The 24,756-nt window shown below is 44.4% G+C and overlaps 1 protein-coding gene across 1 annotated transcript in view; it reads left to right on the top strand.

Annotated features, from left to right (window-relative positions):
• LOC142495286 (dynein axonemal heavy chain 3-like) overlaps positions 1-24,756 on the top strand; it is a 1,152,169-nt gene that overhangs the window by 765,408 nt on the left and 362,005 nt on the right. Inside the window, exon 43 of the mRNA XM_075600542.1 lies at positions 700-919. Coding sequence (XP_075456657.1) covers positions 700-919 — 220 coding nt within the window. The remainder of the gene's footprint in view (positions 1-699; positions 920-24,756) is intronic.

Raw genomic sequence — 24,756 nt, 5'->3', positions numbered from 1 at the left:
CTCCAGCCCTTTTGGCTACTCGGGGGCACCTGGTGCCTTTCCCCCTTAGCCTCCTGGGAATTGTAGTCCCGTGGAGGCTATTTCTATATTGGGGCCACGTGCGCTATTCTACAGCGCATGCGCAACTCCCTAAGGGCCGCCGCAACTCCCTAGCCTGATCCGCGCATGCGCGCGCAACCACAATGGTGGCCCCCGCTAGCCGGGTACGCCGCAGAGCCTCCTAAGGCTCACAACACTCCCTGCTCCGGCCCCCACCTTTGGAAGCAGCCGGCGGGTCCGTCGCTGGCTCCGCCGGCACCCGCGACCGCGCTGCCACAAAGGAGGGGGATCTCTAGGAGCCGCCGGGGACCGGGGCTACATATATATATTTTATCGGTGTATATATATATATTTACAGTATACATATATATATATATATATAAGGAATACATATGGGGTATATATACACACACATACACACACACACACACACACACACACACACACACACACACACACACACACACACGTATATATATATACACGTGTGTGTGTGTGTGTGTATGTGTGTGTGTGTATATATCCCATACGTATTCCTTATGAGGCTTAGCTTGTAATATGAATATTACATTTATCTTTATATTAGCTATTTGCAATGAAAATTGTGCTATGGTGATCTTTAAAACAACAATTTTCTCTTTGTGTGTTTATTTTGTGCAGGAAAGACACTGGTATGATACAAATCAAGGACACATCTATTGTTCTAGCCATGGCGCCCCCTGCTGGTGGAAGACATGCAGTTACTCCTCGCCTTCTGCGGCATTTCAATGTTCTTTCAATAGATGCTTTTAATGATGAAACTATGAAGAGCATATTTCAGCCTGTTGTTGACTGCCATTTCAACCGCGGCTTTGATACATCTCTAAAACGATACTCAAGAGTAAGATTTTATTGATTTTTTTTCACAGATTATGAATATAGACTCAATGATACGCCTAGTAAATTAACATATGCAGCTTGAAGTGTATGAGAGGATTTAACTATTACTTTGAACTTAATTATAATTATGAAATTGCTTTTGCTATGCATGTACTGTACTGTACAAAAATGTTCATCTCACTGGTGGCTGTCCTACTCAAGGCCTTCTATTTACTTTCTCCTGTGTGCAAAACCAGTTATAATTGGTAGGTCAATGCACAATTGATTATCATAAATTACCTGTAAAAATCTACTGTATGTTCAGTAGCCTGCACTAAGCCAATATCACAAGACAAGTAGCAAAATGTGATGCAAATGTGGTGCATACGTTTGTTTGTGTGTTTTTTTACTTACAAATCTGCACGAAAGCATGAAAATCTGCCTGAAGCCTACAGTACATTTTGCATACTTTCACTGGAAAAAAAAATATTGTTTTTAACCGTTAATGTGAATTTTTATTTCTAAAAGTTTGTACAAAAAATGAATGTTGGCACAAACAAACAAATATGTCTACTAATATGTCTACTGGTTTCTCCGAACTCAGACGCATTCGCTAAGATTCGCACTTTGTATTGTATTGTATGTCTATATTTATATAGCACCATTAATGTACATAGCACTTCACAGTGGTAATACACATGACAATCATAAAAATAACAAATAATACAAATAACAGATCATGGGAATAAGTGCTTCAGACATAAAAGTAACATTTCGGAAGAGGAGGCCCTGCTCCGAAAAGCTTACAATCTAATTGGTAGGTAGGAAGAACGTACAGAGAAAGTAGGAGGGCGTTCTGGTAAGTGCACATGTGTATAGTATTAGCCACAGTGCTACTCATATGCTTCTTTAAGCAAGTGTGTCTTAAGGTGGGTCTTAAAGGTGGACAGAGAGGGTGCTTGTTGGGTATTGAGGGGAAGGGCATTCCAGAGGTGTGGGGCAGTCTGTGAGAAAGGTTTAAGGTGGTAGAGGGCTGTAGATACAAAGGGGGTAGAGAGAAGACATCCTTGAGCAGAACGCAAGATTCGGGATGGTGCATAGTGAGAAATTAGGACTGAGATGTAAGGAGGGGCAGAAGAATGTAAAGCTTTAAAAGTGGTAAAAGTGAGGAGGAGAATTGAGTGCGAGAAACGGGATTTGATACAGTAGAAAGCCAGGAGAGTGATTTCAGCAGGAGATACGCTGAGACAGATTTAGGAAAGAGTAGATTGATTCTGGCAGCAGTGTTTAGGATAGATTGTAGGGGAGACAGGTGATAGGCAGCAAGGCCGGACAGCAGGAGATTACAGTAATCGAGAAGGGAGAGAATGAGGGCATGTGTCAGAGTTTTAGCAGTCGAGCTACAGAGGAAAGGGTGTATCTTTGTAATATTGTTGAAGAAAAAGCGACAGGTTTTAGATACGTTTTGAATGTGAGAGGAGAATGTGAGAGAGGAGTTGAGTGTGACCCCAAGTCAGTGTACTTGGGCTACTGGGTGAATGATAGTACTTCCAACAGTAATGTGGAAGGAGGTAGTAGGGCCAGGTTTGGGAGGAAGTATAAGGAGCTCTGTTTTGTCATGTTAAGTTTAAGTCGGCGTAGAGCCATCCAGGATGATATTGCAGAGAGACATTCAGAAACTTTAGTCTGTACAGCAGGTGTAAGGTCAAGGGTGGAAAAGTAAATTTGTGTGTTGTTAGCATAGAGTTGATATTTAAACACAAGGATGTGATTAGGTCACCTAGAGAAAGTGTGTACAGAGAAAAGAGAAGAGGTTCCAGGACAGAGCCATGGGGTACCCCCACAGAGAGATTGATAGAGGAGGAGGAGGGGTTAGCAGAAGAAACACTGAAAGTACGATGAGAGAGGTAAGAGGAGATCCAGGATAGAGCTTTGTTCCGAATACCAAGAGTATGGAGAATGGGAAGGAGAAGAGTGTGGTCCACCGTGTCAAACGCTGCAGAGAGGTTGAGTAATATGAGCAGAATGCAATGACCTCTGTCTTTGGCAGCATGGAGGTCATTAGTTATTTAATAAGGGCTGTTTCAGTTGAGTAAGCAGAGCGGAAGCCAGATTGTAGAGGGTCTAGGAGAGAATAGGTGTTGAGAAAGTGGAGCAAGCGAGAGAATACAAGACGTTCAAGGAGTTTAGAGGCAAAAGGCAGGAGGGAGACATGTCGATAGTTACAAAGACAGGTAGGGTCAAGCTTACTGTTTTTGAGTAATGGTATAACTGTTGAATGTTTGAAGGAGGAGGGAAAGGTACCAGAGTAGAGGGAGGAGTTAAAAATGTGTGTGAGCGTAGGGATTATAGTAGGAGCAAGAGGTTTTAGGAGATGGGAGGGAATGGGGTCAAGAGGGCAAGTGGTGAGGGAGAAGAGGAGCTCAGCAGTGACACATCCTCCTCTGAGACAGCGGAAAAAGAGTCAAGAAAGGCAGGAGGAGAGTTAGGAAGCGGTGTAGGATGGGAGGAGGAATAGAAGGGGTGTTCTGACGTATGGATTCCACCTTTTCCTTAAAATAGTTAGCAAAGTCCTGCGGTGAGATGGAGGAAGAAGGAGAGGCAGCTGAGGGTCTGAGTAGGGAGGCAAAGACAGAGAAGAGTTGGCGTGGGATAGACTTGTGCGTGTTGATTAGTTGAGAAAAGTAGGCAGTTATTGCAATTTTGGCTTGAACTCGAACATAGCCCATCTCTATTCTTTGTTTACATGAGAAGACACCCCATTACAACTTACGATTAGCCCATGATACAAGGAATGGCTCCCAAAAAGGGGTCTTCATTTCTTCATAAACTAACTCTATTGTACCAAGTATGTCAGCAGTTTATATACAGCTGCTGTGACACCATGGATTCCTAAAACATAGAAATTGAATTGTTAGACATGCATTTCAATTCTTTATAGTTACATAGTAGGTAGGTTGAAAAAAGACATATGTCCCTGTGTCCTTTGTATTGTCTTTGTGATAAATAGTTCCTTTGAAAGGGTCCTTATATTGACCCTAAATATATTTGTAAATATTCATGTCCCCTATTAGATGCTTATTTTCTAATGTAAACCAATCTAATTTAGCTAGCCTCTCCTCATAATTCAGATTACCACCACATTTATTAATTTGGTAGCTCTTTACTGTAATTTTGTTTTGTTCCATAATGTAATTTTTATGGTGTGGTGCCTAAAACTGTACTCCACATTCGAGGTGTGGCCTTACTATTGATTAATACAGTCGCAAAATGATGGTATTTCCCTTCCATTCGTACCTCGTTTTTGTACAAGATAAGTTCTTATTTGCCATTGTAGTTACAGTGCTGTACTGCATTTCATTGGGCTAAGTCTGCTGTCTACAAACACACCTAAGTCCTTCTCCATCAAGGATTTACTTCATTTTGACCCATTTCAATTGGAAATCGCCTGTTTATTCTTGTTTCCCAAATACATAACCTTAGCTTGCATTTATCTGTATTATACCTCATCTGCCATTTACCTGCCCAACTTTCCAGTCTATCAAGGTCCTTCTGAAGAGAAATTACATCCTGCTCTGATGGAAGCTTTGCTCTCTATGCCAACCTCAAGGTCATTCATAAACAAGTTAAAAAGCATTTGCCCAGTATTGAACCTTCAGGTAGTGCACTTACAGCTTTAGCCCAGCTGTGTTTGCTTATGGCAAAAGTCTTCAACCAGCTTTCAATCCACGTGCAAATATTTTTACTCATACCAATTTCCTTTATTTTGTGTACAAACCTTTTGTGGGGCATGGTTTCAAAAGAACAATCTATGTAGACCACATCAACTGCATTACTCTGGTATAAATCACTACTTATGTCCTAAAAGAAACTAATAAGGTTAGTTTTGCAAGACCTAGTCTTCATAAATCCATGATGAATAATAATTTTGTTATCCATTGGGAATTCCCGAATATTATCCCGTACTAAACCTTCAAGTACTGTAGTATCCTCAGTATTGATGTCTGCTTTATGCCAATCTTGTGGTACTGAGCCTATGGAAATGGAGTCCTTGAATATTACATATAATGTATTTTATTTATTTATAAAATGTTTTACCAGGAAGTAATACATTGAAAGTTACCTCTCGTTTTCAAGTATGTCCTGGGCACAGAGTTATGATGACAGATATATGGTTATCAAATACATAGTTACATTAAGTGAAAAGGTTTATACTCTTCATTATATGTGTAGTCTTGTAACACTTGTTACATATACATAATGGTTTGGCTATTATTGAACTTTACTCCTTTGGAGCTCTTGGGTGTATGCCATGGGGCCAAATGCATTATTTATCTTATCAAGCCACCTTTGCAATTCTTTCTTTGATAACCAATTGTTTGTTAATATTGAGGTTACGACTTCCTCCTGTTGCAATATTTTTGCAATTGACTCCTCTTTGGTAAATACAGAGGCAAAGAATATATTTAATACCTCCACCTTCTTATTATCTCCAGTAATTTGCCTGCCAATCTCACACTGCAAGGGCCCTATGCAGTGCAAATATATATTCTGATATGATGCATCTGTCCATCTGACTTTAAGATTCCAAATGCCTGACTCCTCCTTTCCATTTCTTCCCCAGCTGTTTATTTAGCCACATATATCTAGACTTGTTTCTTTTATATTTATTACCCATGGTGTACTTATCTAACAATGTTTTAAATACTGCCCATTTATCTTCCCCAAAAAATCTTGCAAATATGTAATTCCAATTTATTCCTTAGTTTATTAAAATCTGCCATTCTAAAATATATAGTTTTGGTTGAACCCATATAATACAGGTTTTGATCATTTATTTCAAATAAGACCATGTTATGATCACTGTATCCTAAATTTTTGATGACTTGAATATTTGGTATTACTTCTATACTGTTTGATAATACACAATCCAGTAATTCTGGTTGATTCCACAAAAAAATATTGGTGCTTGATTTTTCTTATTGTGTTTTTTTTTCTTGATTTGTGTTATTGTGTTATTTTGATGCTTGTTGATTGATTCTTGATTTTTGTTATTGTGTTTTTTTTGCTGATTGGTTTTTTTATTTGAGTTTTTTTTTAATGTTGTCCATTGACTGTTTTTGTGGCAAATCATGCCCATATTATATGGGCATGATGTACCACAGTGCCAATCAATGGGTAGAGGGTGTGGTAGTTTCTCTGAGGATGGTGGTTAGGCCGCCCAAGTGAGTAGCGTGGGAGGGGGGTTAATCCCTTAATTACTATTGTGGTTACTAACCGCTAAGGTTATTAAGGGGTTAGTGATCATTAGTTTGTTTTTTATTGTACTGCTGCTGCCCACAGAGGACATGGACACGGAGGACAGTGATGAGGATGGCCTTTATCCTGGCAGGGGTAAGTGCAACTTTTATTTACTTTATGCTAGCTGGATAATGTTTTATTTTTAATGGGCAAATGAGCTATTATCCAGATCTGGATAATAGTAATGTTGCCAAATATTGTACTGTGTGAGGAGGGGGCTTGTTGTTGGTAGAGGAGGTGGGTAGTAGGGTTGTTGTGTTTTTTTTAATGTTTCTTGGGGGTAGAGGGATTGGGTGAAGGGGGTAGTTGCCCCAAGGGTTGGTGGTTAGGCCTCTTCGGTGGCTAGCTGGAGTGGTTAACCCCTTCATTACCATAGCGGTTTCCACCGCTATGGTAGTGAAGGGGTTAACTCCTCCCACAAACTTCCTGGCAGGCTCACCCACCCTGGGGCAACTACCCCCTTCATCCACCCCCTCTGCCCACAATAAACAGTGTACTAAGGTTTAACCCCTTCATTGCTTTAGCGGCTAGCTGCTAAGATAATGAAGATGGTTTTATTTCAATTTGAAAAGTAGTGTACGAGAGCAGGGGTCTCCTGAGCTGAACCGCATTGATTTCAGCCTCGGGGGCCCCCCTGCTTCCTGAGTTACAGGCACCGTTATTGGGTGCCAGTATCTCCTGTGCATTTAAATCTCCCGCGTCATGTGACTGGGACATTTAAACGCATAGGAGATACCGGCGCCCCATACCGGGGCCTGTATCTCGGTGAAGCGGGGGATCGCCGGACCTGAAATTAATGCAGTTCAGCTCCGGAGACCCCCTGCTCCCATACACTAGTATTAAAATTTACATGAAAACACTGTGATCACCTGTGAGAGCTGTGCAGGGAGAGGCTCTCTCTGTTCAGTTCTTTATGCAGCTCTTACAGACGTCGAGAAGATCTCATAGGGAGAACTTTGAGAGAAGTTGAGATCACATTGCTGCTATGCCGAGCGGTATTCGCATTTTCCTACCTGACGGTTTGAGATGGTTTCAGATTCTTTCTGAATACCGTGATAACAGGAATGACAAATCGTTCGGTGGGAACAGGCCACATTGTTCGAGATGGCAGAAAAGTTATTAAACCTACTAGAATAGGCCCCATAGACTTAAATGGAGTCTTATTGATAGAAGTTAATACTTTTCCACTTATGTTTCCTTTTTATATAAGCCTGAGAAGTGTTTAAAAAAATAACATACAACCAGTGCTAAAGGAATGGTGAAATGGTCTTGGTACCAGATAATCTTGGATGAAGGCTATACCCTTTGACATGGTTACTTGTAGTGTTGGAGATCTTAGAGTTTAAACTGCCGGTGACAATTTAAAATGACAGTGTTATGCAAGAATAGCAGGACTAGAGAGCATGGGAAATAAGCCATATTTACTAAGTGGTGCGGACCTTGCATGACCATAATACCACTTTTGGCCAATTGACTAAAATGGGTCATAAGGTGTGTTATGGCTTAGCACCACTTAGTAAATATGGCAAAAATGTCTCCTGAAATTACAGACCAAAGAAAACTATCAAAACAGATATATATTACTGATTGGGAGGGGACACGAGAGATCATAGTTCATTTTTCTGTGAGATGCTGGAACTATGGACTATGCAAGTGATAAAGGTTGTGTATCCTATTCTGTAACAGTCGCTGATTTACTTTCCCAGACCTATATATAATGTTGTTTTATTTGCAAAGCTACTTTATATCATAATAATGATCTGTAAGGCACCCAAGTACTGTTTTACTGGTCATTCTCGGACAATAACTGCCTATATCCCTGAATTTGCTATGGATACAAAAGCCATGTGTATTCTACAATTATAAGTAGATACTATATACACCTGTTGAGTGCAATTAGCAACAAGTTATTATTAAAAATGGATTATTTTGACTTACTGTATGCCGTTTAATTTTTTAAACAAACAATGTATGCTGCACCTGCACTAGCAGCATGTGGTGTGCCCCAGGCATCTGTGGATAAGAATCTGGAAAATGTAAACGATGGTGTATCGCAATGTCTTTGAGATGATATACAGTATTTACTTTGGAAATAAATGAATTTTCATCAACCACAGGTGATATTGTAAGCAGATAAGGACAGAGTAGAAATGGAAAAATGTTTATTTGATGAAAATGTAGAAACTTTAGGGATAGACATTAGCAGTGGAGGTAAAAGTACAAAGCAAATGTTTGTAGGGACATGCTATAAACACCAAATATCTGTGAGATTGAGGAAGCAAAAATACTTTTGCAAATGGAGAAGACCGCCAAACTAGCTCATGTTCTCATAATGGGGGATTTGAATTATCCGGACATACACTGCAGCAATCACTGCAAAATGCTCAAAGAACTAGATTGGCTATCACTTGAGCCTAGGCGCGAAGTTAATTTTTGCTGTCTTGCCTTCAAATACTTTCTGGGAAAGCTACTCGCCTAGCAGAACAAGCTCCTCACCCCTACCACACGCAGCACTTTTCACCTGAAATCTGACTCCAGAAGATGGTTCATGTTCCAAAGGTTCAACAAAGAATCCGGTTGCTCCTCCTTTTCTTACAGTGCACCTCATGACTAGAACAATCTACCTGAGACTCTTAAAGCTGCCACCGGTCTATGTTCTTTAAAAACTGTACCTGGTTATTGTTTATTGCCTTATACAAATATGTAAATTTTAGTGATAGCCGCGCTCCGTCAATTAAGTCCTCTTTGTAGATCTGCACAGACCCAGGAAAAGTCTTGACTTGTCATAAACCCAATATATTGTATTTTTAACATCAAACTGTAGCTACATTGACCCCTAAAGCACCAGATTGATTAAATTACATAATATTTCAGGATATTATAATGATACCTCCCCTACCTATTTACTTAGCCACGTTGGTTTAAACTTGTTTCTTTTATATTACACAAGTGTATAAATTGCTGCGTAATTATCTACCAATGTTTTAAAGATTGACCATTTATCTTCTATATTTCTTCCTGCAAAAATGTAATCTGAATTGATTCATTGTAGATTATTCCTCAGTTTATTCAAATCTGCCATTGTAATTACTAGTCTGTCAGCCTCAAAGAAAACTAAACGTTCTTGAATGATTACTTGTGCATCCCAGAGAGTGGGTCACCCCTTAGTTGAAGGACTTTATTAGAAATGAGATTATCATGTGATGTCATCAATTCTGCATAATAAGTATTATGGCAATAAGACAAATCAAATCATACCACACACTACATGGGTAAGAGGTGCCAAAGACAGATAATTGTTTCTCCTTTGAAAATAGACATTAGGCTGTCACCTTTGTGAACGTGAAAAGTGGGCCAGCTTGCGAGCTGTGTATTAACCCAAGTGATCATTCAAGAATCTTGTTATCATTTATTGCCTTCTAAACTACACATACAGTACACCACTTTTAATAATAGCCCCCCAATGAAGTCTTCTTTGTAGATCTGCACAGACCCAGGAAAAGTCTTGACCTAGCATAAACCCAATATATTGTATTTTTAATATCAAACTGTAGCAACATTAAGCCCTGAAGCACAATATTGATTAAAATACATACTACCTCATGATATTTCCATGACAGGGGGAAATGGAAGAGGAAGAGGAACACATTTATATTCTTAAAGTCAGAAGGGATGGAGGCATCATATTAGAATTATAAGGAATGTAACACAATTTGCAAAAGGCCAATCAGATTAGCATAAATTAAAAATGATATAAAAGATTGCATTAGAGAGTAAGATAAACCCTAAAAGTTCAAGTACATTAATAACAAAAAGATTAGAAAGAGAATATAGGACGCTTTCACTGGCAAATGATTGTACATAAGGAGATTAATGAGATATTAAATAAATTATTTGCCTCTGTGTTTACCAAGGAGGAGTCAATTGTGAAAATATTGCAACAGGAGGACACCACCACCTCTATATTAATGAACAATTGGTTAATTGAGGAAGAAGTAAAAAAGCGGCTTGATAAAATTGAAGTAAATAAAGAACTTAGCACCAATGACATGCATCCAAGAGTAATTAATGAGATACATTCAGTAATAACCATACCATTATATTTAATATTTAAGAAAAACTTTTCCACAGGCTCAGTACAACAAGATTGGCGTAAAGCAGATGTAGTGCCTAAAAACGGAGGTAGATCACAACTGGAAAATTATAGACTCATTAGTCTGTAATTAGTCTCATCAATATTGGGGAAGCTACTTAAAGGTTTAGTATGGGATAATATTCAGGAATATCTAATGAATAACAAAATGATTTGTAACAGTCAGCATTGATTTATGAAGGATAGGTCATGCCAAACTAAACTTATTAGTTTATTTGAACAGGTGAGTAGGAATTTAGACCAGGGCAATGCAATTAATGTGGTCTGCTTAGATTTTGCAAAGGCTTTTGATACAGTGCCACATAAGATGTTTGTGTACAAAATAAAGGAAATTAGTCTTGGTAAAAACATTTGCACCTAAAACTGGTTAAAGAATAGAGAACAGAGAGTTGTCATAAATGTAACCTTTTCAGGTTGGTCTAAAGTTTAGAGTGGAGTACCTCAAGGTCCCGTACTGGGACCGCTGCTTTTTATCTTGTTTATTAATGACCTTGAGGTTGGCATATAAAGCAAAGTCTCCAAAGAGGCTACTTACAAATTAATTAGATCGATCCTTGATGGGGAAGGATTTAGAAGTTTATCAATAGTGCCCAATGTCAGGCTGTAGTTGCAAAGGCAAATAAAATCTTATCTTGCATTAAATATGGGATGGAAGGGAAGAAAGCATAATTATAATACTGTATAAATCATTAGTAAGATCACACCATTTTTGGGCACCACTCCATAAAAAAGACATTATGGAACTAGAAAAAAAGCAGAGAAGAGCTACCAAAGTAATAAAGGGGATGGAAAATCTGATTTTAATTATAATATTTTCTTATATAGCGCTGACAGTTTATGTAGTGCATAGAATTGTACAGGAATATAACCTAATTTTGGGACCAGAGGGAGATAAAATGACTTGCACTAATAAAGGGGATGGAAAATCTGATTTATGAGGTTAGACTACTGTAGCTAAATTAGATTTGTTTACATTAGAAAAGAGACATCTAAGCGGGGATATGATAACCATTTACAAATATATTCAGGTTCAGTACAAGGAGCTATCCAAAGAACTATTCATCTGAAGTGCTGTACAAATGACACAGGATCATTCCTTAAGATTGGAGGAAAGGCAAATTCACCAGCAACAAAGGAAAGGGTTATTTACAGTAAGGACAGTTACAATGTGGAATTCATTTTCCATGGAGACTGTGAAGGCAAATATACTAGATATCTTTAAAAAAAAAATTGGACAATTTTTTTAAAGGTATCCAGTCATATATTGTACCAAATAAGTAAACATGGGAAGGATGATGATCCAGGGAGACATCTGCTTACCATTATTTGGAGTCAGGAAGCAATTACATTTCCCCATTATTAGATATCATTGGATAATGTTTCACTGGAGATTTTTGTTAGCCTTCCTCTGGATCAAAATACTGCAAATACAAATATAGGGTAAGCATCTGTCATCTACATTTAACATAGGTTGATGGACATGTCTTTTTTGAACCTCATCTACTACAGTATTTAACTTTAACTATACCGCATGATTTCTTCAAACTTTCCCGCGTTAAAACGCGTGTTTACTAGTGTTTTTACTAGTGCCGGCGCTGACACATTGCTGGATTGAGATAGGTGTGACGGGTGTGATTGGCGGCATTCACGACAGCGTTCACGGAAGAATAGCGAGTGAATGCCGCGTGGAGTACAGCAGAGTTCATGAAAACGGCTCCATGAAATGTTCACATACACCTGAATGTACCGAACTGGGTAATATTTTATTAAGCAATAATTGTTGGACATTCCATTTTCAGTATTCTCTGCAATTATGCTTATTATGTTTTTTTATAGTACCAAGCTCTGCCTTTGTTAAATGCAGTTTTAATAATGCGCATTGAATTTACAGAATGGTCCAAATATATTATAAGTTTAATTACAAAAAATAGTACAATACAGATGTGAAATTTAATTCTCAAATTTCACTAGCTTTAATACAGTAAATCACATGCATTAAAAGTAGCGTAAGATGTTGCATTGATTTTCTTTTACACATAGTAGTAGCCTATATTGTCATGCAGTGGTGTCATTCAGGACAGAGGTGACTCGGGACATACCGTTGTGCTAGCGGCAGGATTGGGCCTCAGGCATGCCTTCCAGCTGTTAGCCCAGAACATTAAAAAATATTCTGTAGCCTGGAGCTCCCGTGGCTCCTGGAGACCCCCCTCCCCCTGAGCAGCTCGGTCGCGGGTGCCGACAGACCCGACGGCTGCTTCCAAGGGTGGGGGCTGGAGCAGGGAGCAGCGCGGCTTCTCCTGCCTGCGGCCGGTTGCCAGGGACGCGATCGGGCGGTTGCTAAGGCCGCGATCGCGTCTCTAAGGTCGAGGCAGCCCGGGAAAGCTTGCGCAAGCGCAGTGAAGGTAGGGAAAAGCCCGCGAACCCCTAGCCTACCAGGGAAGGCTCTGAGCTGGGACTACATATCCCAAGAGCCTTTGCGAGCCCCATGTGACACCAGGGAGCCAATAGGGCTTAGGAGACCCCTGGGAAAAGAGATACATTTGGCGGGCTTGCAGCACGTTAGATCAGTCAGAGACCGGAGCAGCCCAGGGAAGGAGGTAGGGTACAGGAGTCAGGGACTCCCTGTACTAGGCCAGCACCCCCAGGGCTCGAGATAGCTCAGCTCCCCAGTAAGGTGAGTGTTGCCAGGGGCAGCCCTCGGGTTAGGGACCCTGCCACTTACATTAGTGGGAGCTGGGAAAGGAAGGTTACGCAGAGTTGGAGTCAGGGAGCTGTAGGGAAGTAAGGTGCGGGGAGCGAGAGCAGCTCCTGCACCCCATAGGTACCCACACCCCAGGTAGGCCCCAACTCCCCACTAGGTTAGTGGGTAATTGCTGAGGGAGGCCCAAGATAGGGACGCTGCCCTTAGTGTAGTGCTGCATTGTCAGAGTCACGGCTGTCAGTGCTGTGAGGTCTGACAGGCAGGCACCTTGTTGCGCAGCACGTTGACTGCCAACCTCCAGTGAGCTACAGCTTGCTGCTGTAGGCGCTGGGACTAGTCAGAGAGTAGTGGGTCTGGAGAAGGGCTATAGCTGTTCTAGTCACCTTGAGGTAGCGCTAGGGGTAGGATGCCTGAAGGGATAAACTGGTAACTGAGAGCAGGAATTCTGGAGAGGATCTGCACTAGGCTAGCCAACAGTAGGTAGACGCCCAAGTACTGCATGGAAGAGTACTCTAGTCCATTCCAGATCACTTACCGAAGGGACTTGGGTAGTTGGGGGAGTGAGACAGGTCATTACCCCTGCAGGCCCTAGGAGTTCCCCAAGCCACTACAGGTTGCTGTACTACAGGGACAGGCCCTAGGTTAGGGCTCCTGTCACGTTAGTACCACTTAGATTAGACAGGGACACAGCAGACGCTGCGGTTCCTGTGAAGCGGTTCGGACCCACGTCGGGGTCCGCACGTGCAAGGAGTTCGGTTGGATCAGACGGATTCATCACACGTCTGACCCTTTGAGAAGTTTGTTGCTGACCCGAGCACCGGAGTGCTCGGCAGGTATTATACCATCACATGTGCACCAACAGGCCTATAGGTTCTTAGTGACTGCGCAGTCACCCATTGACTATCTCTGTAGGAGTACGGGACATTGGGTGGGGTTCTTGGGACACTGGGTGGGATCACCTAGTGTTTGGGAATCGTCCTGCGAGACGTCACTGTTAGTGTCTCACCGTGAGAGAGACACAGGTTATCATTATTATTCGTTAGTAAAGTCCTTCGTTATATAAAGCACTGTGTATGGTATTATTGATTGTCCTGCGAGGAACCACTCCCCCCTCTGGTGGGAGCCATCGCAGGTGGAGGCGCTGTACCAAGAAGATGTTGTAAGTGATCACCCCTAGTATAATTACCCCAGGTTCCCCGTGGCGGAAGCTCAGCCCTCCTGTGAGCCAACAGGTAATGCACCACACCTGAGTAACAATATATGTTTCCTGCACTCACACAGTAGAATCTGCGATTGGGTGGGGGAATACCCGTTACATTTGGAGGCGCTGCTGAGATCATGACCTGGGGTGCCCGGTATATTTTTTTCTAAATTGTGCTATTTTTGTTCGCCATGAAGAAGTCACGTGCTGATTTCCCGCCCGCGCGGGAAAATGTTGCAAACTGGCCGGGTTTGGCGGGAAACCCTAAGCTCCGCCCCCGCAATGTGAGTGACTCAGTGATAGAGCGAGCCCCTCCTTCAGATTCCACCAGGGGGAGCAAGTACTGTAAGCCTTCACCCCTAACTGCTGTCTCCATCAAAGAAAGTACTGGGGGCAAAGAAAATTGCTCACCGTTATATGGACTCTGGCCGACTAAAGCCGGGTGCGTATCCTTTTTGGTGTGCCCGTGTATGACAGAAGCGTTGAGTCCGTTGGGTAGTATGAACTTTGATGTTTTGACGTGCCTGATAAAGGGGCGGTTGGACGACGCGAACGAGGATGGGTGCCTGGAATGTTTCTGTAACCAGGGTGACTGCCCATGTTGTAAATTGGCCTGGGGACGCTTATGTGTCTGCTGCAGGGCGCCGACCCTGCAACCCGTGCTGCTACAGTCCACCAGGGGGAGCAAGCTCAGTGAACAGCGATCAGCAACCGCTGTTCCCACTAAAGACAGTACAGATTGTAGAGAAACACACCCGCAGTTGTATGGGGCATGGCGGACAAAAGGAGGAAAAATACCCTTTCTTCTGTGCCCGTGCCTACAAAAGGATTTGAATCTATCTGGTGGTATGGACTTTAACCCCTTTAGGCTACCAATAGAATGGCGGGTGGCAGTGGTGGAGGATGACGGGTGCATAAGATGTGCTTGTGACCAGTGTGACTTCCCAGGTGGCAAACCGACCTGGGGTCCCAAGTGTGCTTGTTGCGGAGCACAGTTTCTAAAGCCTGTGCTGCTGCAGTCTACAGTCCCAGATCCCAAGCAGGAATCTCAGATGGCAGAACACAGAGATGAAGATGCTGTTACTTGCTCTACCTCAACCACGGAGGTGGAGGAGCTGACAGACAAGGCTGCCCTGGTTCCCTGTTGCAACCAAGCGGGAAGAACTGAGGCCCAGCCAGCTACGGAAAAGGACGAACCATCGGTGGCGATGCGCCTACCGGCGAACCACCCCAGCAGTGAGACAGAGGAATCACAGGGGGAGGTGTTCCCCCTAGAAGAAAGCTGCTCCGCCATGCGAGTGGACCAGTATCTACCACCTACCGTTCAGTTGAAGAGAACAGTCAGCTCTGTCGTGGTGTCAGGTGAAGCACCGCAGATACCTGACAGTGTTCCACAAGAAGAGAAAACCATTGCAAGCCAGCAGAGTGGTAAGGAACCCCCTTGCCCCCCACAGGCTCCGATGGAGGTGGCCGTGAAAAAGGTCAGAGTTACGGCTCCTGAACCGAGTGTGAGCCCGTGCGCTCCGACTCAAATGGTCCCAGGACCGGGATCCAACGCTCCCGAGTTTCAAGCCAGTAAGTGGACTGTCCCAGAAGTGCCGGGGACAGGTCCCGATACAGCCGAGGTGGGAACTGACAGTGTCCCCGAGGACCTGTTGGCTACCGTGAATCACCACAGTGGTAAGGTATCTACCCTTTACCCCCTGCCAGGTGAAACAGAGACTTTGAGGAAAGAGACATTGTCCATTGCTCGCTTCCCAGCGGAAGCCTCGCAAGTACGTAGGGACAAGGACTGTGTGGCGAGGGATTTAGTAAAAATTGCCTCCCTTAAGCCCAAAAGGGAGCGTGCCATTCGCCAAGTAGTGGACCGCGGAAAAGGTCCTGGCCGCCTGGTCTACCGCATCCATGCCGCGGGTGACCGGGTAAAGGTCTGCTTCAGAGACATGGTGCTACTCCTTCCACCAGGGGGAGGAAGTAGCGAGGAACCAGTGACTGTTGCCCTCCGGTGTGCTCTTCAAGAAATTTTTCTGGGGGAGGCTCACGGACGCAAAAGTGAGGTACCCCCACTTGATCAGTTAGGGGCACCCCACGAATGGTCTCAGCAAACAGCTGACGCTCAGCTGGCCTCGGGTATGGTATGTGAACTGTATTGTAACCTGATGTCTAAAGTCACCAGTGATAGGTTGTACATATGCCCTGCATTTTCATTGTATAACTGTGTACCAGGTTATGTCTGCCATCCAAGCGAGGTCGTTGGAGTTTCACCAGGGGGAGAGTGTAGCCTGGAGCTCCCGTGGCTCCTGGAGACCCCCCTCCCCCTGAGCAGCTCGGTCGCGGGTGCCGACAGACCCGACGGCTGCTTCCAAGGGTGGGGGCTGGAGCAGGGAGCAGCGCGGCTTCTCCTGCCTGCGGCCGGTTGCCAGGGACGCGATCGGGCGGTTGCTAAGGCCGCGATCGCGTCTCTAAGGTCGAGGCAGCCCGGGAAAGCTTGCGCAAGCGCAGTGAAGGTAGGGAAAAGCCCGCGAACCCCTAGCCTACCAGGGAAGGCTCTGAGCTGGGACTACATATCCCAAGAGCCTTTGCGAGCCCCATGTGACACCAGGGAGCCAATAGGGCTTAGGAGACCCCTGGGAAAAGAGATACATTTGGCGGGCTTGCAGCACGTTAGATCAGTCAGAGACCGGAGCAGCCCAGGGAAGGAGGTAGGGTACAGGAGTCAGGGACTCCCTGTACTAGGCCAGCACCCCCAGGGCTCGAGATAGCTCAGCTCCCCAGTAAGGTGAGTGTTGCCAGGGGCAGCCCTCGGGTTAGGGACCCTGCCACTTACATTAGTGGGAGCTGGGAAAGGAAGGTTACGCAGAGTTGGAGTCAGGGAGCTGTAGGGAAGTAAGGTGCGGGGAGCGAGAGCAGCTCCTGCACCCCATAGGTACCCACACCCCAGGTAGGCCCCAACTCCCCACTAGGTTAGTGGGTAATTGCTGAGGGAGGCCCAAGATAGGGACGCTGCCCTTAGTGTAGTGCTGCATTGTCAGAGTCACGGCTGTCAGTGCTGTGAGGTCTGACAGGCAGGCACCTTGTTGCGCAGCACGTTGACTGCCAACCTCCAGTGAGCTACAGCTTGCTGCTGTAGGCGCTGGGACTAGTCAGAGAGTAGTGGGTCTGGAGAAGGGCTATAGCTGTTCTAGTCACCTTGAGGTAGCGCTAGGGGTAGGATGCCTGAAGGGATAAACTGGTAACTGAGAGCAGGAATTCTGGAGAGGATCTGCACTAGGCTAGCCAACAGTAGGTAGACGCCCAAGTACTGCATGGAAGAGTACTCTAGTCCATTCCAGATCACTTACCGAAGGGACTTGGGTAGTTGGGGGAGTGAGACAGGTCATTACCCCTGCAGGCCCTAGGAGTTCCCCAAGCCACTACAGGTTGCTGTACTACAGGGACAGGCCCTAGGTTAGGGCTCCTGTCACGTTAGTACCACTTAGATTAGACAGGGACACAGCAGACGCTGCGGTTCCTGTGAAGCGGTTCGGACCCACGTCGGGGTCCGCACGTGCAAGGAGTTCGGTTGGATCAGACGGATTCATCACACGTCTGACCCTTTGAGAAGTTTGTTGCTGACCCGAGCACCGGAGTGCTCGGCAGGTATTATACCATCACATGTGCACCAACAGGCCTATAGGTTCTTAGTGACTGCGCAGTCACCCATTGACTATCTCTGTAGGAGTACGGGACATTGGGTGGGGTTCTTGGGACACTGGGTGGGATCACCTAGTGTTTGGGAATCGTCCTGCGAGACGTCACTGTTAGTGTCTCACCGTGAGAGAGACACAGGTTATCATTATTATTCGTTAGTAAAGTCCTTCGTTATATAAAGCACTGTGTATGGTATTATTGATTGTCCTGCGAGGAACCACTCCCCCCTCTGGTGGGAGCCATCGCAGGTGGAGGCGCTGTACCAAGAAGATGTTGTAAGTGATCACCCCTAGTATAATTACCCCAGGTTCCCCGTGGCGGAAGCTCAGCCCTCCTGTGAGCCAACAGGTAATGCACCACACCTGAGTAACAATATATGTTTCCTGCACTCACACAGTAGAATCTGCGATTGGGTGGGGGAATACCCGTTACAATTCTTTAAAGCCAGACTTCTTTGCAAAACACAAGAACATCTTTAGAGTTTGAACTCCTAAACATCTCCTAGCTGCAATACAAACTTTAAAATGCATTGCGATTTTCCTTTTAAGGTTTTATCCGAGTCAACAGCAATTTTTGCCCAGTATCACGTGTGATATTTATTTATGGTGAAACGGGTGAATATAGACAAAACAACATTTAAAAGGCTCCTAGACACACACACACACACACACACACACAGACCCCTCAAAGTACAGTACAGGCATACCCCGCTTTAAGAACACTCACTTTAAGTACACTCGCGAGTAAGTACATATCGCCCAATAGGCAAACGCCAGCTCACGCATGCGCCTGTCATCACGTCCTGAACAGCAATACCAGCTCCCTACCTGTACAGAAGCTGTGCGCAAGCGGGGAGACTATAGAGCCTGTTACAAATGCGTTATTTACATCAGTTATGCACGTATATAACGATTGCAGTACAGTACATGCATCGATAAGTGGGAAAAGGTAGTACTTCACTTTAAGTACATTTTCGCTTTACATACATGCTCCGGTCCCATTGCGTACGTTAATGCGGGGTATGCCTGTATAAACACACTCACAGGAAGATTCAACAATCATCGCTGCAGGGTATCACACAGCAATTCCGTGATAACTGCCATTGACTTCAATGACAGTTAATGAAGGATCGCAGTGTGATACCCTGCATTGGCAATTAGTGCATCCCAGGTTAAGAACCAGCCCACACCAGAGGCACATAAATTCTCTAACTATTATACGCAGGTGTATAAATCAGTGAGATAATAAAAAAGCTTCAGTTCACCCAGTCCAAGGCCCAATATACCCGGGCTTGATAAGTACAGTATATTGATATAAAGAAATGTAAATTTACGTTCTGGCCACATAACTATTTCCTCTTTCTCTCCAAGATGAAGGAAATGTTAGTGTTAATTTGCCACTAATGTGTATGTGAACCATATGGAAAGTTATTGATCTAAATAGGGTGTTAGGTTAAACTTTGGGGACATAAAAGTCAGATGTAGCAGCTGTTATTGTACCAACCTAAATAACATGATATTATATGTAACGGGTATTCCCCCCCCCACCCCAATCGCAGATATAGTGTGGGGTGCAAGGGAACATACAAGGTTTACCATAGGTGTGGTGCATTACCTGTTGGCTCGCAGGAGGGCTGAGTTTCCGCCACGGGGAACCTGGGGCAATTATACTAGGGGTACTCACTTACAACGATGCAGCGCCTCCACCTGCGATGGCTCCCACCAGATGGGGAGTGGTTCCTCGCAGGACAATCAATAATACCATACACAGTGATTTATATATTAACTAATACCATTTACTGGGAACAGCATATAACACATCATCACATCAATACCATAACATATCAGAACAGGTGTCCCTCTCTCGAGAAGACACTTACTGCGACGTCCAGCAGGACGCTTCCCCAACACCAGGTGATCCCACCCAGTGTCCAAAGAACCCCACCCAATGTCCCGCACTCTTGCAGAGAGAGGCAATGGGTGACTGCGCAGTCACTATTTATACTAAGGGCCCGTTGGTGCACTTGTGTGTTAGATAGTACCTGCCGAGCACTCCCGTGCTCGGATCTCCAACTGGCTTCACAAAGGAGCCATCGTGTGATGGTTCCGTCTGATCCTACACCGGACTCCTTTGTACGCGGACCGCCTGGGGCGATCCGAACCTGGAAACAGTCTCTGCGGACCCCAACTTGGATCCGAACCTCGTAGCAGGAACCGCACCGTCCGCTGTGTCCCTGGCTAATCTACCCTACCGTGACAGGATCCCTAACATAGGACCTGTCCCTACAGCACTAAGTGACACGCGCTATACTATAGGCCGTCCCTACAGCACAGCAACCTGTAATGGCTTTAGGGGAAGCTCCTAGGGGCCTACAGGGGTTAATAGCCTGCCCCACTCCCCTAACTCTTCCCAGCCCTGACTGTTACTAAACTAATCCCAGCGCCTGCAGCAACAAGCTGTGACCCACTGGATGTGTGCAGACAACGTGCTACACAACAAGGTGCCTGCCTGTCAGACCTCACAGCACTGACCGCCGTGACTCTAACAAGGCAGCACTACACTAAGGGCAGCGTCCCTATCTTGGGCCTCCCTCAGCACTTACCCACTAATCTAGTGGGGAGTTGGGGCCTACCTGGGGTGTGGGTACCTATATGGGTGCAGGAGCTGCACTCGCTCCCCACACCCTTCCTTCCTCACAGCTCCCTGACTCCAACTCACTTACTGATAACTATCAGCGCATGCAGCAACACCCTGCAACTTAACACTAAGTCCGCTGCTGCCTTTCTTCCCTTCTGTTCCCCAGCTACCACTAATGCAAGTGACAGGGTCCCTAACCTGAGCGCTGTCCCTGGCAACACTCACTTTACTGGGGAGCTGAGCTATCTCGGGCCCTGGGGGTACTGACCTAGTACAGGGAGTCCCTGACTCCTGTACCCTACCTCCTTCCCTGGGCTGCTCCGGTCTCTGACTGACTAGCGTGGGCTCAGCGCGCGAATTGTATCCACTTGCCTCTGCAGACTTCCTAAGCCCTATTGGCTCCCTGGTATCACGTGGGGCATACAGAGGCTCCTGGGACTCGTAGTCCCTACTTAGAGCCTCCCCTAATAGGCTAGGGCTTCGCGGGCTTTTTCCTCCCTCTCCTGCGCCTGCGCAAGCTCTCGGCGGCTTCCTCAATCTTCCCCTGCCTAACCTTGCCCTCGCGCGACTTCGCCCTAACTCTGGGGCTCTAACTGCGCATGCGCGACCACTGCGCATGCGCGAGCTAAGGGGCAATGGCGGCGCCCTTACCGCCCGGCTCCAGGAGCGCCGGGAGCCCTGTGACGCGCGTGCGGCCTTGGCAACCGGCCGCACGCGTCCCCGGCAACCCCCGAGCCGGGACCTGACCGCCCTCTCCCCTGCCATCGCCGGACGGAGCCGCCATTGGACGCAGCGGCCCCCGCGATCGGCAGTCAGGTAAGGGGGGCACTGGCAGGCTGGGAAGACCTGGCTACATATATATAGGAAAAGTCACGAGGACATTAAAAATTACTTCCAAGAATCTACAATTAGGTATGCGATAAGCATGAAAGATATGTAATATTAAATATAGCTGATATCTACTGTATACAATATTTTGTATGATTATAAATTGGTGTTGTTGGTTACAGCTTTTTGCCAACAGTTACTATATGCCTAAGCACTGACTGATATCACAATCAATCAGAATCAGAAGGGGTAACCTAGCCTTTCTTTACAATTGCAATGGAGCAATGGTACTGTTGCAGTGTGACTGAATGGTTAATTGATAGGGTCACTAGTTTTAAAGCACTCAAATTGATTTCTGCCTTATTTCTCAGACTGTGACAGGTATCTGTTACATCGATTGCTACTATTGTGATTACTACCCAATCAATACAGCTACTGTACCTCTTAGGTGTCCCACTCACTACAGTCCCTGTATACGTCATTCCTTGCTGATCATTTCTTCTTGGTTTTTTTGTTGTTACTTTTTTGTATTTAGTTGAAAGATTTTTTTCATGTTCGATCTTACACTTAAATTAGGGATTCTCATCATCAATTTGAGTGCATTGAAACAGAATGCTGTGATTGTTTAATCCATACATTGTATTTATTGTTTCACCTAATTTGCTGTTGTACACCCCCTGACTTCTCCAAGGTCTTAGGTGGACCGTACTAGTACTAGGATATTAAACTGTGAACGGTTCTCTCCCCCCCCCCCCCCCCCAATTTTTTTTTAGCTGATATGAGAACAACTCTGAATTCACATATGAATTCCATTTAGAAACTGTTGGAGCTGTCATTTTGACTGCCACATGAGAAGCCAAAGTCCTTCACTGTCATTGTGTCTGAAGTCTATAAAATCTCATATTACCATTATGATCATCTTTTCCTCTTTTTATCTTTTCTTTATTAGGCTTTCAGATCAGTTAGGCTTGCCCTTGACCAGTGGAAATGCACTTACTCTGTTTTATTGCAATCATGTTTAAATTTGTCCTAATTTATTAGCACTTTAAAAAAAATTTAAAAGGTGGAAAACTCTACAATAACACGGAAGAGGGAGGAGCCCTCTGATGGTAAAAGTCACTTTGTGGAAATTTCACTTTTGCTTCGCCTGTCAACAAATAAACAATACACTAAATGCTACTTTAAACATACATATTAGATGTGATGACTAGAGCTCACACTGTGTATCTTTAAAAGCTAAATTCATCACACAATTATCAAACTATTCAGAGATGTCATCTAACAAAATCATCCTTAACATGTTGTTGTAGGGAGCCAATAATTCTGTTAAATAAAAAAAAATCTGACCTAAAAAATAGTTAAATAAAATAGTTGCTAACATAATTGCATTAAATAGAACCCCTATTATTATTGCTAGTTTTGCATGATCTGGTGGACAGTATATTGCAGTAATTAACTTTTTAATTATAATATTTTCTTATATAGCGCTGACAGTTTATGTAGTGCATTAAATTGTACAGGAATATAAGCTAATTTTGGGACCTGAACCAGAGGGAGATAAAGTGACTTGCACAAGGTCACAAGCAGCTCGCACAGGGATTTAAACCAGACTTCCCTACTTCATAGTCAGTGTAATTGTTTTGAGAATCGGTGCCTTTACTCCCTAAGACATTCTTTAAACTCTATATTGATAAAATGCTTCTTAAAATGTTACATGTTGTACTACATATGAGGTTGAATGCTCTTTATGTGCTTTAGGCTGCGTTTATAGTGCCGGCAACGGCGACAGCGACGCGATATCGCGGCTAAACAAATGCATTGCCGCCGTTGCGTGCGCTTCTAGTAAGCGCGACTCGACAGCGCAACGGATTGGTCGCAATCGCTGGAAGTTATCTCTATTTAATTTTCCAGCGACCGTCGCGTTGCCGGCACTATAAGCGTAGCCTTATATGGGATGCCAAACAAAACAGAATGACAACATTTTCCCCTCAATCAAAACTATTGCATGCCGATAAAACCCCTAGCTATTCTATTCATCAAAAAAAAACATGTAGGGTCCAGTTAAATGGATTTATTATTCCTTGCTTCTATTAAAAACATAGAATACCCCTTAACCCGATAGCCACCCTATACTAAACCCAAGGCAATCCTGCATTGGAGCTCCTTCTGAGAGGGGGGGTCTCCGGAAGCTGAAATGCACTATTTACAGTTCCAAGGACTGATAACTTTGAAACCTACCAAATAAGGACACTTGTCCAGGAGAAATAATATGACTTTCTCACTCAGGTGACCAATAGATTTGGTGATTCAAAACTCTATCAGGAAAATCTTTACTGCATAATAAAGACTCGAGTCTGTATGTTTTTTGGAATGTTTGTAATACTAGAAGGGAAGGGTACCTATATATGTTTCTGCAGCCAAAGAAATGATTAATAAATTCTGGATTTGTTTTGATAAATCGTTGCATTCTTTGGGGCGTATTCACTAAACAGTGATAAGTGGTTTATAACGCTATAAATGTCTTTATAGCGTGATACTGCCTGCTTTGCTATTCACTAGACAGTGATAACAGTGCAGTATCGTGCTATAATGGAATTTTTACTATATTTAACAGCCTGAGGCAATAAAGTCGTCCGACAAGCCAAAAAAAGCTGAATTTGCTTTTTTTGCCTGTAATAGCTATTCACTAAACAGTGATAAGCGTATCGAACTTTAAAATCTTGCAATATTTTGTCACCAGCTAAAGGTTGGCGCTAAAGATATATTTTTTTCTGCACAGGATTGATACCAGAGGCCGACGGAGACCCGCGGGTCTCTGTGGGGTCTGGATGGGTCCCTGTGGGTGTCCGGGGGCCTATGGGTGGTCCCCACTGGTGTCCAGGGGTCTCTGGGTGGTCCCCCAGGTGTATGGGGGCCTCCAGGTGGTCCCCACAGGTGTCCGTGGGTCTCTGGTTGGTCTTTGGGGGTCTCCGGGTTGTCCCTATGGGTGTCCAGGGGTCCCCGACAGCCTCTGGGGGGTCCCCGCCGGCCGCCGGTATCAATCTTGTTCAGGAAAAAAAATTGTCAGTTTCATTATCTTAGTGGCTAACCGCTAAGGTAATGAAAGGTTTTAAAATGAGGCAATTCATAGTTGTTGGTACAGGGGGTAGGTGAAGCTTGTAGTTGCCCAGGGTAGGTGTTTAGGTCTTGCGGGAGGGAGGCAGTAGAAGTTAACCCCTTCATTACCTTGGAACCACTAAGGTAATGAATGAGTTAGCCCCTTGCACTACCCTCCTGCAAGGCCTAAACTACCCCCTTCACCCACCTGCTGTACCAACAATAGGAATGAGTATATGTGCTATTATTATC

The sequence above is a fragment of the Ascaphus truei genome, chromosome 5, assembly GCF_040206685.1.
Source record: "Ascaphus truei isolate aAscTru1 chromosome 5, aAscTru1.hap1, whole genome shotgun sequence".
NCBI classification, from domain to species: domain Eukaryota; kingdom Metazoa; phylum Chordata; class Amphibia; order Anura; family Ascaphidae; genus Ascaphus; species Ascaphus truei.
The sequence above is the reverse complement of the archived record's forward strand: the minus strand, read 5'-3'. Positions and strand labels throughout refer to the sequence as shown.